Below are 18,774 nucleotides of genomic sequence, written 5' to 3'. Positions count from 1 at the left end.
GGGACACAAGAGTATGTCCTCTTGGTACATTTACATTACGTCACTTAGCAGATGCTCTTATCCAGAGCGACTTAAAGTAAGTACAGGGACATTCCCCCGAGGCAAGTAGGGTGAAGTGCCTTTCCCAAAGACACAATGTCATTTGCACGGCTGGGAATCGAACCTGCAACCTTCTGATTGATAGTCCGATTCCCTAACCGCTCAGCCATCTGACCCCCATCTGGTAACTATATGCATGTAGCTCCTGGGGTGTTGGAGGTTGTGGTGTGAGGGGGATGTGTCAGCATGGCATGGGGTCTAAATCCTTGTCTTTTTAGCCTCTAATCTACTCTTCAAGGTCATGAGTATGTAAGCTTTCAACACCCTCAGACAGAGAAAGAGAACCACGAGAGGGTTGGAAAGGGGAAGCTGGACAGAGTACGAGAGAGAGACAGAGGGGAAAAGAGAGGGTGAGGAAGGGTGATCATGAGAAAGATAAAGCGAGAGTGAGATAGGGTGAGAGAGCGAGAGAGCATGAGAGAAAGAGTGAGAGACAGCACATTGATCCAGAACGGAAGCACTCTGACTAAGACCTGTGTTGCTTTCTCTGTAGGGAGGCCTCAATGCCAGGGAGACCGCCTGCTCAGCTGGGGATTACATTGTGTGTGTGTGTGTGTGTGTGTGTGTGTGGGGGGGGGGGGGGGGGGGTGCTTGTGTGTGTGTGCTTGTATGTGTGCACTCTCGTCTGAAATGACATCACCCGAGCAGTGGTTGCTATTGCTATTGTGGATGTTGGTTCACCATGATAATCCACTCTGGCTTGGTGAGAATAGCAATTGTCTTGAGACAGACCCATCCACATCAATATTTGGATTGCCACATGATTACAGTTCATAGGTCGTCTCTTGGTAACATCGGAATATTTCATATTTATGGCATGTATCTACCACACTTATTCATACGCCAGCATTACACTGCTAGCTACCATTATGTATATGGTGACTACATATATCATTGGAGAACAGTCAGGCTCTGGTCTCAGGAGTGGTGGTGCGCCTATGGCATAATACCAGGGGGAGATGAGGTCAGAGAAGGATCAGGTGTGCCCTCCTCTGGGTCTGTGACTGTGCCCTGGTCCCCCTCCCCCCCTCCCCCAGGGGCCACACTCACACATGGGCTGCAGTCATGACCACCTCTCTCGGATGAACCAGTCCTCAGGGGGACATAACTGGATCATCTTAACCTTCCACTGACACTGACTTAGTATCCTTAAGAGGGAGCATAAGAGCAGTGCCAAGCAGCAGCAGTATTTAGCAATGACACTATATAGTTGATGATGTTAGGCATGCTTCATTAGCACAGTGGTTGTGTATGTTTGTTAGGATCTAGGTTTTCTGTGTCCCAGTTTTCATGCTGAGCTTTTCTTTTCCCTAGATACTTTATCTGTCCTTCTTGTCTTGTTTAGTGACGGGTTGCTCCTCATGTTCGTACATCACCAGTAGGTGTCGCTGTGTTGAAGTGGTACCCACGACTCCGCACATCATTGACAGGCGATGGGGGATGTGGTAGACCTGGGAGGATTGAAGAGAGCAAGCGCCGCTGCCTTCTCCGCTGCTCACCGCAGTGTACGGTCTCTCCTACCATTCGCATAGCCTATCTAGCGGTCTTACTCGGCCATTCAGTGGATGCTGCCCTTTCCGCCAACACAGACGTCGAGCGTAAGGTGTGTTTTGCGGACTATTCGCAAGGAATGCTTCTTTACCGATTATATATGGTTTGAAAATTGGACAACAACCGAGGGGAGTCGAGAAGAGCGCGGTTCCCCGGGATATTTTACAGTAAGCGCAATGTCATTCTAGTAGCTTTTTCCAGCTGTCATTCTCTCATATCGCACAGTTACAATAAATTATGCACTTGACAGTACTCTCTGGTAGGGTTGAGGGACATATTTGTCTTGCAATCACTTTGGTTTCCTCTATTTATTTTGTTATTTCTGCCAGATGTTTTTCCAGCGCCAGGAAGTGTGTGTGGCTTTATTGTGCGCTATAGGCTTGCATTGATTGTGAACTGAAAATGGAATCCATTAGAGCTCCAATTTGCCATCCAAGGCGGGGGATGCAAAAAAACGTATTACTTTCCCATTGACCTCAATTTCAACGATATTTATAAGATTACATTGGTCGTCGGTGGATTGCAGTTAAATCTATTGTCTGCCATCCAAATGCGATGACAATAGATGGAGCGATTAAACGTTTCGTTTAATTCATAGCTGATGATTGCCAATGAATAAGCACATCTCAATTCGTTTGTGGCCTACAGGTTACTCATTAGTGGACTGTGATTTTAATGTTGATATTATTTATGTAGAGCAGCCATATCTAGGCTCAAATAAATTAGCCTACGTTATGGATACTGCATAAAATTCCCCTAATTTCTTTTTTTCCCCTTTTTATTTCGTGTGATGCCCCGTATAAGGTCGTGTTTTGACTGCAATGCCACATGAATATTACAAGAGGAATCATCCTGATCATGCCTAATTGTGCGAGTTTTGCTTTCTGACCCGGTAGAAATTAGATCGGATCCAACCTACTGAATTGTGTCTATAATTAGGGGAGAAATGTGATCCCAGCCTAGTTTGCATGTCAACGCTGTGTCTAAATGCAAAAGCTTCTCCAGGTGATTCCTTGTGCTCTCGCAATTATTAGGTAGCCTATTCTGATCATTTCAAGATGGAGTAGAAGAATTGAGTGTTAAAAAAAGAAAAAAGTCTACAAGTGTGTCACACAACATTCTCCCATGTCAGCTTTACAGTCTAATGTGTTTCAGCCTTGTGAACCTCAATAAATAATATTAACTTTAATATGAAACTAATACGCCTGTTTGTAGACCTTAGGCATGACCTGAATAGCCCATATAATTTTTTGTTCATACAGGGTCATGTATTTCCAGTGATAGATGGAGGTAGATACATAAAGTATTGAGTAGCTTTACTACTAAAAGAACAATGCTCGCGTGACTAGTTGCTCAGTGTATGGACTTGGCCTCACCTGGCAAACAACCCAGCCCTACCCTAAAAACTCTTGTTTTCGAACCCCCGTCTTATGCTCCTTAGAACAGTTCCAACGAGGCTGTTATCAAAGGGAATTGTTTGTAGCTCTGTCCTGATAAACTGGGTTGATAAGCCAGTCGTTGCATGTCGGGCGGGAACGAGATGGTGTTCAGCGGCTAGTCTTTCAGCAGGTCGCTGTATTCCAATCATCCAGGCGACTGATTGGTATCAATGCCCGGCCGGCGTGTCTCGTCTCAGCCCCTTTTCAGCCCCGCTAACAGGCGAGATGGAAGATAATGGACGGGGTCCCGGTCATCAATCGCACACAGGCTACACATGCAGGAAGCATCAAACCAAATCTAACATTTCACAGCAGAATTTTCATGAATTATTCAATTGTACAATTGTTCAATTTGAAAAATGATTCTGGACAGAATGTACGGTACCGCCGTGCATTCTTTGTTTTGGAAAAATAGTTTTTTCACCTTGTTAAACAAAAGTTTATACATCTTGAATTCTGCCCAAATTCTTAAATTGGTTTAACGGTGTCTTTCGGTGTTGTGCTATAGCCACTCTCTATCGCACTCACGTAATCAATCAATCTATGTCAAGCTTGTTGCCAAATTACTTATCTCTCTGTTTGTGTCAGTTGGAGTAGTTTAAGCTTAATGAATGTGACCGAGTTTATTACAGCTAGTTTGTTACAGCTAACGACTCAAGCAGATGTGTTGATGATGGTAAGTAGAGTTCAGAGCACAATTTACTATTTGTCCGACCTTATGTATAGTTAAGTCGAATCATACGCTTGGGGGAGATCTTGTTGTTTAAAACCCTAATAGGAACATACCATTCTCATCTGTTTTGGTCTTTTTGGTGTCACCTCTGTCAATGTCTACTTGACGTGTTAGAGTTCAAATGTATCTGTGTTTGCGATGCTCCATAGGTGAGGGCAGGGCTGTCTCTGTCCCTCCCTGTTAGGAAGTGCTGTCTGGGGCTGTGGAGTCCAGCTATTGTTGGGACCTAAAGCCTCTCTTTTCATCCCTGGTCCTCTCCTCGGGCCACTGAGGCACACGCTAATCCCTCCTCTGCATGTTGACGCTTATTTGACCCGATGACGAAGGTGATATGATCTGGACCCAAACCTGGAATGCCTTGTCAGTGCTGCTGTAGTTTCTCTGATACAAGTAGGGGATAAAGATGTAGACATCATGCATTTGATAGTCATTAAACATGTGTTGTTATTGTACAACGTAATCCCTTTATACAAAATGAAAGTGTTGTTCACCATTCACCCGGGATGTGTGAGATACAGATTTGATCTTTGAGAAGATTTTAGAAAGCAAACACATGGCAGTCTCTGGGGAAGCAGAGCAGTAGTGGGAGAACAGAGAAGTCGGGAGTTCCCCACAGCTGGGCGTCCACGGAGCGCAGTGAAGGCTGGTCAGGGGATGGATCCAGAAACCGCCTTGTCAAACCATATTAGCGATTGACAAGCCGTGAGTTAGCCTTTGAGACCGCTTTTTCTCAGGGGTTGACATTGATGGGGGGTGGGCAGTGAGGACTTTGGGGCTCTATTTTGAAATCCAACCTGTAGAAATCCTGGGAAATACGTTGAGTGTTTCCAATGCAATCTGGATAAATAGGCCCAGGCTCATTTCTTCAGTGAGATAGTCCTTACTGAAATAAGATACTAAAAGCAGGCTAGGTCTATCCTGGTCCACAGTTCAAAATGGATCTGAAGATAGGATTCGGATCTTGTGTCTTGTCAACACATTAGTTCAGATGAATAGGAGGGGGAGGAGGGGATCCCTCACTGAATTGCTCCTCCCAAGGTTTCTTCCATTTTTTCTCCTCTAGTGAGCTTTTCTGGGAGTTTTTCCTTGTCTTCCTTGAGGGTTTAGGTTGGTTGAGGGGCATTTCTATGGGCGTATGTGAAGCCCTCTGTGACATGCTTGCATGTAAAAAGGGCTATATAAATACATTTAGATTTGAATAACATGGTCTGGCATGGTCACAGGTAACCAAGGTAGCTCCCATGGGCCCCAGTGGTCATCTGCAGGACATCAAGACTCATCCCACAATGTTCCGGAGTTGCATACTCAGTATGCATATCACCACTGGTCAGAGTTGAGTCCTGCCGTGCTCAATGAACACTTCTACCCGTGATGATAAAACACACTGACACATGAAATATGAGAGACAGCAGTGTTCCTTGCCTCTATTTATAAAGAGACAGTGGGATCGCGCAGTAAACACGCTACAGGGCATGCTTGTCATTTCTTTTGTCATCTGTTTAGATAAAAGAGCAAATAAATGTACAGGAACACCTATCGGTCCAGCCGTCACATATGAAATATGGTTAAAGTGTATGTCTGTGTGTATTGTGTTTCCTTTCATGCATGAATTCATATCACTCTGTGTGTGTGTGTGTTCATCTTAACACAATTAACCTTAGATAGTGGCCCCAGTATTTCTCACTGTTACATTGCCTTATAATATTCATTTAGCAGATACTTTCATCCAAACCAATGTACAAATAGTGCATGAAGTACAGCAGAAGACCAAGAAACAGAAGTGCATAGTTCTATAGTAGTTTGGTGATCAGAGTGATAGAACGTCCTGTATTGACTGGCCACATCAGATCTGTTCCCAAAGCTATTCCCTACTACACACTGTATTCACTGATTCACTCGTAAAAACAGTCATTCACTCATGAATATTTTTTCATTTTCACTCTCATGTTTCTGTGAGCTATGTTTTATTTCCATTGTATGCTGTGTTCAGGGGCTGTCAGAAGCCATACCTGCTGGGTCTTTGATGCCTCCTACCACAGAGAATTCCCCAGTGATGTCATTCCTTCTTGGAGCCTTCAAAGTCAAGTTGATGTATAATGCATGTTCTGAACATACCCACACTGCTGCCATGAAACATCACATTCCCGTAGAACACCTGTGATTGTGGCAATATGACCTTCTCTATCTTCTTCTGTGACAACAGTCTGCTACTTTCTGCTTCCACTGTAATCAGTGAGTCCTGTCTCTCTGTTGCACTGTTACCAGGGGGTGATGGGGGTCCTTCACAGATTGTCTGACTCCATCGGGGTTGTAGTGAAGGGTGGTGGCGCGTTTTTCTAGTCTATTTATGTTGTGTCGGTCATGACTACGTTTCGTAAGCTCTTTCATCACTATTCTGGTGAAGTCATTTTGTGCATTCCTGTGCACACCGTAGATCTGTATGAGGATGCATAATTCATCATGTTGATCGTATTTATAGATGCTGTTTACAGCATCAAATGATACAAAGCAAAACAATGCTGGATCCAAGGCTAGGAGAGACTCAAATTAATGATATGATTATCTTCAAAGCAGATCTTTAGTTGTCTACGGTGATGGCACATATGCACGTTTCACAGCGAAACACACACAACGATGTCTGCCTACTGCACTCACAGTACAACTGACAGAGAGAGCAGAAAGCTAACGATGATGCAAACATCATTAAAACTTTTGGAGACGGTTTACAGTAACCCTAGGGGATTCATTTAGTGGATGCTCTTGTTTTTGACATTTGTTTATCTCTTCAAACATATCATATTTAACATCAATAACAACCGCTTGGTTTAATGAAAAGTTGTGTGTGAAAAGTACTCCCAGAGTAAAAGAATGAAGGATTTTCACGAGTACTGTCGTGTAACTGCATGTCGATTATATTCCAGAGTGATGACACATTAAACAGTAGTAACAGTGTAAGCCTACAAGGCAAGGGCCCAGTGTGACTTTGGCCAACGGAGATGATCTGTTTTGTGTGCATCTAGTGAAAAAGACAGGGGTCTGTTGGTGGTTGAAGGTCAGTTGATTCAGTAGGGGACAGGCACAGACCAGATCATGGTTGGCATGCATGTGTGTGTGTGTGTGTGGATGTGTGTGTGTGTGGATGTGTGTGTGTCTGCTCTGTATGCTACAGGGAAAGAGTAAGGTGGTGGGTTGCCATGTTCCCCATCCCCCACCCCCACTCTGCCCTGAGGTCCTCCCCCATCCCTGCCGTCGTTGTTTCATCATCTGACCAGCAGGGGTCATCCATGGCAACCACACTCCAGCCAATCAATGAAGGCCCATGACCAAACCATCTCCAAGTTTGTGGGACATGTTCTCCTGTGTAGGACTGTAGCTAAGCCAGTAAGACCACCACTGACCCATGCACATGCCTCTCTAGAGACTTTACATCCAAATCTTGTGCTGGTCTGTCCTCCTGCTTTCTGACGAAGGCCAACCAATTTTAACCTGCAACTTGGTGGCAACTTGTAAAAATTGCCCCAAGATAATCATCTAGAACAGATTACTTCTACACTAGCGACCAGGAAGATATCACTGTGTATCTGGCAAGAATGTAATGTACTCGTAAACTGTTCCAATAAAAGGCATTTATTCCAGAGGGATCAATATGGATTAAACTGTCTAGATCCCTATTTCTAGTGAGATATCCAACCCAGGCAGTGTGATTACTGTTGATGGGATCTTGTCGTAGCAGTGTTGACGTGCTGTTGTAAATGTCAGCAGCTGGCTCTATCTGAGGTAAATTCTGTCTCTGTAGGGCATGTAGGCTGTAGGGATGCAGAGAGGGAGATTCACACACACACACACACACACACACACACACACACACATATATATAAACTCCTAGCAGTAGTATGATGCCTTCAGGCTGAGTGAAAACCAAGGCGAACAGCTCCACAGCTAAACAAACACACACACACACAGGGCCATTAAGCTCTGGACTGCTTGAATCTCCACATAGCCCAGGGTTGAGTTATGCATGAGCAGGCAGTGGTCACGCTGAACCTGCTCTCTCTGGTGTGGAAGAGCGGGCCAAGCTGTGACAGCCTCCCTGCACAGCCTCCCAGCACAGCCTCCCTGCACAGCCTCCCAGCACAGCCTCCCAGCACAGCCTCCCAGCACAGCCTCCCTGCACAGCCTCCCAGCACAGCCTCCCAGCACAGCCTCCCAGCACAGCCTCCCTGCACAGCCTCCCAGCACAGCCTCACCACCGCTGTCCCCTTCTCCCTGTCTTCTCGTGAGCCTCCTGTCCACCCTCCCCCTCCTCCCTCAGTTTCCCTGTCCTTTTTTAGAGCTACCTCTCAGCCTCTCCTTCCCCCTCATGTTCTCTACCATAAACATCTTTTTCACATCTTCCCTCCTCCAGTCTCCCTGTCTCTCCTCACCTTCCTCACCCCACCTTCCCCCTCGCTGCTGAAAACCTCTAGCTCAATTTCCTGTATTATTTATTCCAAGGAGCAGAATTGCTTGCTATATGCATAGTCAGTTGGCAATGCATCGTCACGTTTGGTACGTAATGGATGCACGTGAAATAAGGGAATCAACACTTGTGTCGGATGTGGAAGCCCAGACACTCTCCAAACTAATCATCCCAGAATTTGTAACTGAAAATGTTCATAAGCAGAGGAGGCTTGTTTTAATTACACATACACACCCACACACACACACACACACAACCCACACACAAACACACCCACACTAATTACACTTGATCATCTCTGTCATGCTCTGCCTTCCTCAGGGACCAGTAGTGTTGCAAGAGTATAATTGCCTGCAGCTTCCCTAACTTTATCTGGCGGGGCAATATGATGCCCTGCAACGAGTGTAGCAGCACGCCAATAAACCTACAGTAAGCATCACCGCCATACTAAACTAGGGTTCGTTTTTGCACATTGAAGGTATTAGAACAATGAAACAGCCTCGCATCTGAGGTTGTTGGTGTCATTGTTTCACACAAATTTCAGGAAGCATCACTATCAAAAAGTAGATGAAGCCTACTAGAATGCCATACAATGCATTCCTGGAACACATCGTAATATGAAAATACAGGTAGAGACCCAGTGCCAGTCCAGAAGCAATCCCAAATCCAATCTGTGGTCAGACCTCCTACCATGGTAATCACACACCGAGTACACAGCCCATCATCACACCACACGCTGAAACGGATGTTGCTTACTGCAGCTCATGTCAATGAAACATTTTGGGTTCATTATTTGAATACCCAGATCCCAAAGGCCTATCCGTGTTGATGGTTCAAGCGCCGGGGTGAGAGTCATGCAGCCGACAGATGCCTTGTGATGAGAGGCTGTGAGAGGGAAAGGTTAACAGGTTGTCAGGCAAGGCTATTCACAGCTGATGTTCATCCTTCTTTTCTGCCGCAGCCACATCCTCACCCTCACCTGACTTGTCAGAGATGGAAGGAGAAAGAGAGTTGTCTGTGTCTGAAATGAAGAGTTATTCTCTGATCTGTTCATGACAATATTGCTTCACCACATTCATTAGTCTTCACTAATATGTTTTGTTGTCCTGAATTGCTTTTATGCTAATACCTTGTGTATCTGTGGAAAGGAATGATGTTGGACTCTGGACCAGAATAGACCTAGCCTGCATTCAGCATCTTATTTCAGTAAGGACTATCTCACTAAAGAAATGAGCCTGGGCCAGACAAGCCAGTCTCTCATCATCTCAAGTATTTATCCATGGTTGATGAACTTGAATTCCATCATGTAAACGATGGGCTATTGGCCAAAGAAATCTAACCCCACTCACCCTACACTCCACATTGCATTGGAAACACTCAAAGTATTTACCCGGATTTCTTTTAAATTTTTGATCGAGGTCTGATCAGACTCTCAAGAGCTGAACTAAGGTGCTTGTAGAGCCCAGTGTGAATAACATGCACTTCCACTTGTTAGACACACAGTCATAGAACGAACATGTCAGTCATATCACAGTTCATCACCCGCACTACCAACTCTGTGGTGGGTTTAGTGTTGTTTGTATCTGGTGGTCTACTTTTGTAACTCCGAATAATGGATATTAATAGTGGTTAAAAGTCTGTAAGTGTGTCCTCCTCCTCATCAAAGCTATCCTCAAGTGACATTGAGGGGAGGATTGCCAAACGCCAATCGATAATCTTAGCTGTGTGTGTGTGTTTGCGTGTGCGTGGAGCCTATAAGCTCTCCATTAGTGTTCTTAGAGTTTTGCAGGAGCTTCTGAGATGGCTAAGAGTCAGTTTCACTATGCATCAGGGTGCTTTTGATGTTAATTAGATTGTTATCGACTCCACAATCTGGAGTCTTTCAGAACCAAGACATTGGTTCTTCTAAGCTAATTGTTGCTTTAATGTGTGAAGTCTACATATAGAGAGCATTCTGTATTTAGAATTTAGAACAAATGTGTTGAAAGTGTCTAGACAGAATCACAGGTGCAGAATGTCGTTTTGTAAGAAACGTTCTTACAGTAATTTCACATCGGAAAAAGCAGACAAATTTCTTCTTTGAATCATGTGTCATCAGGGAGACATGCAGAGTTTGGACTTCGATAAGATACAAAAGAGATTTTTTTTATTTTTATGTTTCATCAAGGTCTTTATCAATCAGACAGATGAATATCCAAGATTAGTTCAGACTATAGGCCTAATCCAGCCTTGGCCGCATATGGAGGCCTGCAGGACTATATGTCTTCCAACCCCAGATGTCACTGTTGTCACTGCTGGGCTAAAGCAGCTTTGTACTGGTCAGCCCTGGGTGTCAGCATCCCTGGTCGCCCACAGCCTGCCAGCTTGACCTATATATGACAGCAGCCTGCCTCCTAATTTAACTGCTTTTGATGTTAAGAAAGGGAATGTTGACATACTGACTTCTCAAAATGTCCTAATCCAGTTTCATACTCTCTTCCCCAAAAGCAAAGATGGCAAAATGGAACATCAGAGGGTAGTGGAAGACAATTTTCAATGGAGGTCAGGGGGTCGTTTTATACATTCTATGCTCCAACAAGCCCAACTATAGATATGGGTGTGCCATTTCCTGTAGCCACAAGGAAGTAGGAAATGAGTTGGTGCAAGGTGGAGCTCGGTTTTTGCTAATGACAGATGAGGATGACATTAGGTGTGGTGACCCCGGGGGAAAAGAACACTGGGGAGAGATGACATTCTGTCAGATAAGTACCCAGTGTTTAGAACTCACAGACTGGAAGAGAAATGAGCAGGCACGGAACTAGGTCAAGAGAGAGAGAGAAGAAGAGAGAGAGAGGAAGAGAGAGAGAGAGACAGAGAGAGAGAGAGAGAGAGAGAGAGAGAGAGAGAGAGAGAGAGAGAGAGGAGAAATAGTAAGGGGAGAGGGAGATGTAACAAGAGATGGAGTGACTTAGTAAGAGAAAGGGAGAGAATGAGAGAGAAAGACAAAGCGGGGTGGAGTAGATGAAGACAAAGTGTCTAGACGGGAGAGACGGTATAATATGAGAGAGCGAGATATGGAGGGGAAGAGATGGGAAGGAAGCAAACAACAAAGAGGAAGAGAGCTCGGAACTCTGTTTAAAATGGATGACAAGCAAAGGATGCTGGTCAGCAGCCATGTTAGCAGCCAATGTCCAGGGCTTGTTGCCTGGCAGCATCCCAGAATAGTCTCCTCTGTTTCCAGGCTATGGTTGACTTTCTGCTACCTTCACCCTGGTGAATCTGCTGTCACACACATGCATACTTAAGAATACTAAAGTCAATGTGTGTGCACAGGATCAATTTTGACAAGCTTTCATCAGCGTTTAGAGCCCTCGTCTGGGCTGTCATGGCCATTATTTGAGCTCAGAATACATTAGGATTATCAGGAGATTTAGGTCCATTTTCGTTTTTGGTAACGCTGGAGTCATTGTTATGTTCAATTTACTTACATGGTCAGACATACACACACACAATCTGACATACATAAATAACAGAGAAACTCACACATATCTCAAACACACAAACAAACACACACACACACACACACAAGTGAAATTATTAGTCCATGCTCTCAGATGATAATGCTGTGACAGGGATAGTTAGCAAGTGTTAGCTATTTATCTACAATCTGATTCAGTATAGAACAGTAATCTCTTTGTTCACTCTAATGTTGAATCTGGGCTCTGGGATGTCAACCGTCACAGCTAATACTCAGGCTTTCATTTTAGTGAGCATATTGTAAATGGGACTGTAAATGAACGCGCTGCCTGACTACTGCCAGGGAGACAGACAGACAAGTAGCCCATCCAATCATAGCATTCGGTCCGAATGGCATCCAATCAAACTCAACAACACGACCTACCCTGCGTTTAAGTCTCAACATGTTGATGTTTCCAGATCAATATGGAGGCCACAGGCAAGCAGGTGAACCACTGTACCACAGTCTATCATGTGTTGAGCGTTACAGCAGGTGTGTGTTGAGGAGTATTGAGTGTGCGTTGATGTGTGTCTTCCAGGAGTGATGCCAGTGCCGGACCAACAGGCCCGTGACAGTGACAACGCCACCATGCTCAGCCCAGTCCTCAACGCCTCCAACGGGGATGGCTCTGAGGCCGAGACCACCTCCGCTATCCTGGCCTCCGTCAAGGAACAGGTGAGACCCTCCGGCAGACTCGACCATTCTCGTCTCGTCAGAACAACCAGTGAATGGACATGTGTGAACATGTAATGAAGGGGTTCCATTAAAAAGATGGTGCGAGTCAGATATAACAGTTATCAGCAAGCTTCAAACAAGCAACCCTCCTACATACAGATCCAGTCACCATCTGGTCTATTTACCACACCCTGCTGCCAGCTCAGTTCACCCAACCCTGACTTCATCTGTTTAATTGACAGAGACTTAATATGTATTTACAACAATGAACCCTGTTGACTGTAAGTGATGAGGCCTTAACCGTGCTGCTCGGAGACCTATTATCTACAGAGCAGCTTCATCATAAGGCAATGGTGAATGTCCAGACAAAGATCCATCCTGTTTAGCCTTGCTCTGTTGGGTGACGAAGCAAGTGTGTAGTCAGGTAGACACAGCTGTAATTGGCATCATTTTTTTTCAGGTAGGTGTCTGGGACAGAGGATAGAAACACATTAGGAAAGCCAAACATACTGACGGTCTCCTCAGAGCGAATAGGTTGAATACATTGTACAAGCCCAAGATTCTCTTAGTCCACTTAAAGCTAAAGCACCATGTGCACATAAGTTGTGACTTGATCAGGTGCACATCCACATCCGCCCATCATCAGAGGCCACCAGGAGTTCACTTGAGCCTTTAGACTCACATTCTGTAATGGCGGAAGTGGATACCAGGAAGGAAGATAAGAGGATATTCTGAAATGGAAGTGGATGTTGAGAAATAGGTTCTAGAATGGCAAAGTGGGAGCAGAGTAGGTAAAAATATGTTCTAGAATGGTAAAGTGCGAATTGAGTGACTGGAGGTAGGCTCTAGAATGGCAGAGTGGGAGTTGAAAAGGTAGAAGGACATTGTGGAACAGTTAAGTGGGCCACACAGTCATGTACTGTATGGAGCAGGGCATTCTAATAGCCCTGTGATCCGTGTGTGTGTGTGTGAGTGTGTAGTTATGTCCCTGAAAACCCAGCGTGGTTGTTCAGCACAACTGGAGGGAGGGGGGGAATGATGTCTGTGAGTTTTTGTCTTTGTGTGTGTAAAAAGAACAGCCTGAAGGCAATTACTTGGGAAACACTGTGTGTAAAGCAGGTGAGCAAAACCCATTCGGCAAGCTTGCCTGTCGTTCATTTCCGTGCTCCTCACCGCTGTGGACAACATTTGTTAGCTGCGTGAATACTAATACAAACTAGACATTGTTGTGGTGCTGTTCAGGAGGGAGAGGACACAGGCAGGACGGCTCTGCTTCCTGTCCATTGTGGGGCTGAGAAGGGGATGTAGAGCATGAGAGACCACACCCATACTCACCAGGGCAGCCCTATAGTCAGAGGACACGGGTCAATGCCCCCAAAATACATCCCTCATTGCTTCCTTCTTTGCAAAGTCAATTTTGTTTTAATGCCTACAGCTATCAGCGGTAGCCTACTAGTTCAACCTCAAATTCTGACTTCCTAGTTATCTCAATGTCCTCAGAATTACCTGTTCAACGAAGAATGTAGGATACATAAAAAGTTCAAGAGCTATTTGATGCTTTAGAAATACCAGGTAAATGTCCAGCCATGCTGATAGGTTCATCTTTAGGTCAGGCGCTTGATTGACGCACAAACAAAAGACATCCTGATTATATCTTGATTTTCACACACTGAGAATGATTCAGTATTCGCAGTTTGAATTTGCCTTCCAATGATCCCCTACATGCAAATTAAATCAGAACACACAGGAGGAGCACCTGGGAGAGTGTGTCGAAATAGCCAACATCATTATAGGGGGGGGGGGGGGGGGGCAGGAATATGTTTGGACAAGGTCGTTATGGAAACCACTGTCATTTTCTCTGAAGCGTTTGCTTCAGAGAATCATAATTTAACAGTAATATGAGAAAAGACATTCTAGTGTTTCAAACTGACTTTGATTTGGGGAATCAAAAAATCGGAGGAGGGGAATCTGTTTCCAATCTGTAATTATGGCCATCAATTATGGCCACTCAGACACAATGGGTTTAACTGACACCAAAGTCATTTCAATCGCTTTTGGGAATTTGAAAAAAGACTTTTGGTATAGATGGTTTCTATCTGAGAAATTCAAATGTGAGCTTCTTTGAGGTCAGATGGATTATTATGATAGAATAAGATTAAGTTGTAAAGACAAAATTGTCATTTAGGAAGGTGAAATCAAGTAATGTTTCTAAACTTTGGGTGATTTCTAAATTATTTGAACAGATCTTATTATTAATCAAATCAACAAACCAATGATTTAATAAGTCTCCATTCTTTCAGGAATTGATTGAATTGGTTTGGCACCTCTTATTTTAATTGTTGAAAGATTTCCTGAATTTCATTTCCTAAGCCAGAATCTTGCATACATGTTTGTTTAAATAGATTTATCAAATTGGACACAAAAAGTGATTACAATATTCATTCAGTGAAATAAGGGAGGGGGATGTATTTGGAAAGCACAGCATGTGGACTCCTGCCTCTCACGGTTCCTTTATTTCCAACTGCAAAGAGTTGGCATTTAGTTGTCTATGTGCGTGTGTTAGTTGACTTGAGGGTAAAAACGGTTAAAATTGAAGTAGAGAATGTCTTGGCAGGGCACCTGGCTGGAGGCTTGAATGAGTAAATCAGACCAGCTTGGCAGAGGAGGGACTGGAGCTGTGCTAGCTCTAAGGCATACTGCAATGATTCTAACAAATCAGAATTCAGAGTACACTTCAATCTCCACTCCAGCCCTTGAGGAGCCAGCTGTGGAGTCCAGTTAGAGAAGCTGCTCTGCTACAGTGTGTCTCTGATGCTGGAGGAGTTACTTTAAGAATTTATTAACTAAGAGGTCTCAAAGACATGCTTTGATAACCAGCATTAAACTGTGCAATCCTACTCCAGACTTTTTCTGTATGGATTTATTCATCTATAGTTTCTGTAAATTGAAAGAATATAGGTGTCAAGATGTGACCATTGTAAGTACAGCTTTAAGTTAAGGGAGAGTCATTTTTAATTATGTGAAATAAAATTGACATATTTAGGAACTTCTAAACTTGCTGCTCCACTGGTAGGCGTAGCCTATATTAGCTACGACTAATCATTTGATGTTCCACAAAGTTACTAAATTAGCAGTAGATGTGGGGAAAATAAAGCTAGCCAGAATGCTAAATTTAACCTATGTTTTACCTGAAAATTACCAAACAGATATTTTTATTTTTCAAAATGTGAGTTGATGTAACAAAGAGCTTTCGGCCGTGGAGCTATTTTGAGTGACGACCAAATGGATGCTGCCTTCTCCATCACCTCTTTTGTTTAAAAGGGTTCCTCTTCTCCCCTCTCTCTCTCTCTCCTCTCTCTCTCTCTCTCTCTCTCTCTCTCTCTCTCTCTCTCTCTCTCTCTCTCTCTCTCTCTCTCTCTCTCTCTGTCTCTCTCTCGCTCTCTCTCTTTCTCTCACTCCCTGTCTCTCTCTGTCTCTGCTAGCTGCAGAGAGTAGTTTCACCTCTGGGTTGTTAGGAATTTGATTAAATTCCAAAAAGAAGTCTGAAGGCATACCCAGGATGACATTTTGTAATCAAATTGTCTCCTCCGACGAAGTGAAATGTCAGTCTTAAGTCCACAAGGCACAATTAGCCATTTATACTTGAGGACCACAGCTAGCTCCCCAAGCAACCCCCCCCCCCTCTCTTCATCCTCTAGTCGTTTATATTCTCTGTTAATTGGTTTAATGGTGTTTTAGGGGCTCTGCCATATAGAAACTCCTTACAAGCTATTGTCTGCCTCATCCTTCTCTTTTAGCCCTGTTAACTGTCGGGGATGGAGCTTGACTCTCTGGTAATCAAATTATCAGGCCAAGCTTTTGATTGGACCATGTGGACACAAGAGACGGTTCATTTTGGTAGTTGATGGATGTTTTTTTCCCCACAGCTCTTCTGCAAGCACAAGCTTTAGCAGTCTTTATTGCATGTCCCATAGCAGGGGTTGAAAATCCAGCTCTAAGGCTTTAAGACAGTCAGGTTGATATATATATATTTATTTCTCATCATTTAGAGCTTGATTCTGTATATTTGTTCATGATTTAGATACTTGGAATGGGTGTGCTGACCCTATGAATATTTGAATAAAGAAATGAGTGGAGAGCAGACTGCTTTGCATACTGTCTGTACTGTATGGGCGTCTAAGTAAAGCTAATCACTGCACTAGAGTCTTTACTTTCTGCTGCCCAGGGCAACATTCGATCATTCTCTCATTCCAGTACGGATGGCTAAGTTAGCATAGCACAGTGAGTTATCAGAGCAGAGTGAGTTGTCATAGCAAAGTGAGTTAGCATCTCACAGGTGCGATGGCTTTTTGAGTTGTGACCATTCCCACACGTACCCGTGGGTGGTTCCTGCCGATCTCATAAGTCCTGCTATTTCTACAGTTGGCCTCCTCCCAGTATTTCCATGTTCCACCCCTACAAACGACTCTTTATATCACACACATGGTGTATTCACAATGCAGGACACCCCACGGGATGTGCTGTTTGGGCAGAGGAACGGAAGGTGGCTACTGGCTCAGTCCTCCCAAGCGTCTGTAAGCCTCTCGTCTCTCAGAGGGCTGACACGTGTGTGCGTACGGAGCTATATTTAAACCCTGTCCATGACATGGTATATTGTGTATTCCCTTTTCAGCCCAGGACAGCCCATAGAGTTTCACTGATGCAGAAGAGTTTTGTGTGTGTCCCTGTGTGTTGCTGTGCACGTGTGTGTCTGTGTCTTGGCCACTCCCTCATGTGTGTGCTTCGTGTGTGTGTGTGTGTGTGTGTGTGTGTGTGTACCTGTACGTGCCTGTGTGCATGTGTATCCCCGGGGGGAGCACCAGTGTTCACAGCCCAGGCTGGACGAAGGGAACATTTCTGCTGCCTCAACCCTCCGCAGCACCGTTTGAACTCCTCACTCTGTCTCTGTGTGGAGCTTCTCACACAGGCAGTCTCCTCCCACCCCACCCGTCGCCAGCTCTTGTCCTCTACCTCCTCCCCTATCCTCTCCCCTTCTTTCCACCCCTCTTCTCTCGGTGCCCTTATCCTCCCCTCTCCCCTCTCCCCTCTCCTCCTCTGCCCTCCGCCCCCCTTCCCCTGTCCTCTCCCCTCCTCCTCCCCCTCCTTGGCCCCCCTCTCTCCTCTCCTCCTCCTCCCCCGCCCTCTCCTCTCCCTTCCCCCCCCCCCCCCCTCTCCCCTCTCCCCTCCTCCTCCGTCCCCCCCCCCTTCCCCTCCTCCTCAGATCCTGCAGCGGGGGGCGCAGATGGTCTCGAGGAGAGGAGCAGTCAAAAGAGTGATTGGCGAGCGGCGGGATTTGGCAGGCAGGCTGGTGGGAGTGTCCTTTTGTGATGCGATGTTGCATAAATAATGCCAAAGGGGTTCTAAATTCTCTGTTGCCATGGAGACCTTTGTGCCTGGCTGAGCCCCTGTGTTGTGTGTGACTGGGAGGCAGTCACTAGTGTGGGGCTCGCTGCTCCCTCCTCTCCCCCTAATGACGGTTTCTCTCTCTTTATGAGACATGTGAACAGTTCAGACTAAGGACATGTTGTTGATGGGTCACAGAGGTGGAGTATCAGTCTGTACTTTTTGCTTTTCTCTGAAGTATGGTCCATGTGAAGGTATGGCTATGTTTTTATTACAGATTCAACAATTTTTGGTGTCTTTCTCTCTCTCAGACAGTAACAGGTGTTTGGTTCTGTGCTGGAATTGGAGGGAACAGAGCCAGGGCTTTTGTTGTGAGGCTGAGCTAGTTTCCAGCTAAGTAGTTAGCGAGCTACACTGCACCAAAAATTCAGACTTTTGGTGCATTATGAGTTGTTATTTATTCTGAAAACACTCAAAAAATAGATTTCTTCAGCAAATAAAATATTAATGGTGCTATGCGCATGTTTGCCCAGATGCAAAAAGTTGCATGCATGCACAATTGTCAACCACAAGTCAACTTTATGAATTGTAAACCATTGTATAGCTTTGTGTCTATAACTTTCGTCTATTACTTTTGTGTCCATTACATGTTAGTATGTCCTTGAGAGACTCACTGTTGTAATTTGCGTGTATGTGTGCATTTGTTTTGTATGTGCCTCATCATCTTCAATGTGGAATTAGTGAGCTTGTTGTGGGGCTGTGTTGGGCTCTGGCCCAGAATAGCAGGTGATACATTGTGTTGCAATGAGTGTGAGTTTGCTTCAGGGAGACTCACTGACCTTGTGTCCGGTGGACTAATTTAAGCGCTGTCACTAAAGAGCTGGACGCTGCTGTATTGAACAGTGTTGAATGGAGCTGCCCCGGGCCAAATTAGAGACTT

General features: G+C 44.8%; 1 protein-coding gene across 5 annotated transcripts in view; it reads left to right on the top strand.

Moving 5' to 3' along the window:
* The first annotated feature begins 1,573 nt into the window (after positions 1–1,573).
* ctnnd2b (catenin (cadherin-associated protein), delta 2b) overlaps positions 1,574–18,774 on the top strand; it is a 56,691-nt gene continuing 39,490 nt past the window's right edge. For 4 of the 5 annotated variants that reach the window (XM_062481543.1, XM_062481542.1, XM_062481541.1 and 1 more), the window contains exons 1-2: positions 1,574–1,817; positions 12,316–12,452. In XM_062481543.1, the coding sequence (XP_062337527.1) occupies positions 12,321–12,452 (132 nt within the window). In that variant the 5' untranslated portion in view covers positions 1,574–1,817; positions 12,316–12,320. Of the gene's footprint in view, positions 1,818–12,315; positions 12,453–17,916; positions 18,089–18,774 lie in introns of those variants that run through there. The other variant, XM_062481544.1, reaches the window with a different exon arrangement.

The sequence above is a fragment of the Osmerus eperlanus genome, chromosome 16 (genome assembly GCF_963692335.1).
Source record: "Osmerus eperlanus chromosome 16, fOsmEpe2.1, whole genome shotgun sequence".
NCBI classification, from domain to species: Eukaryota; Metazoa; Chordata; class Actinopteri; order Osmeriformes; family Osmeridae; genus Osmerus; species Osmerus eperlanus.
This window is presented reverse-complemented; position numbering and strand designations above follow the sequence as displayed.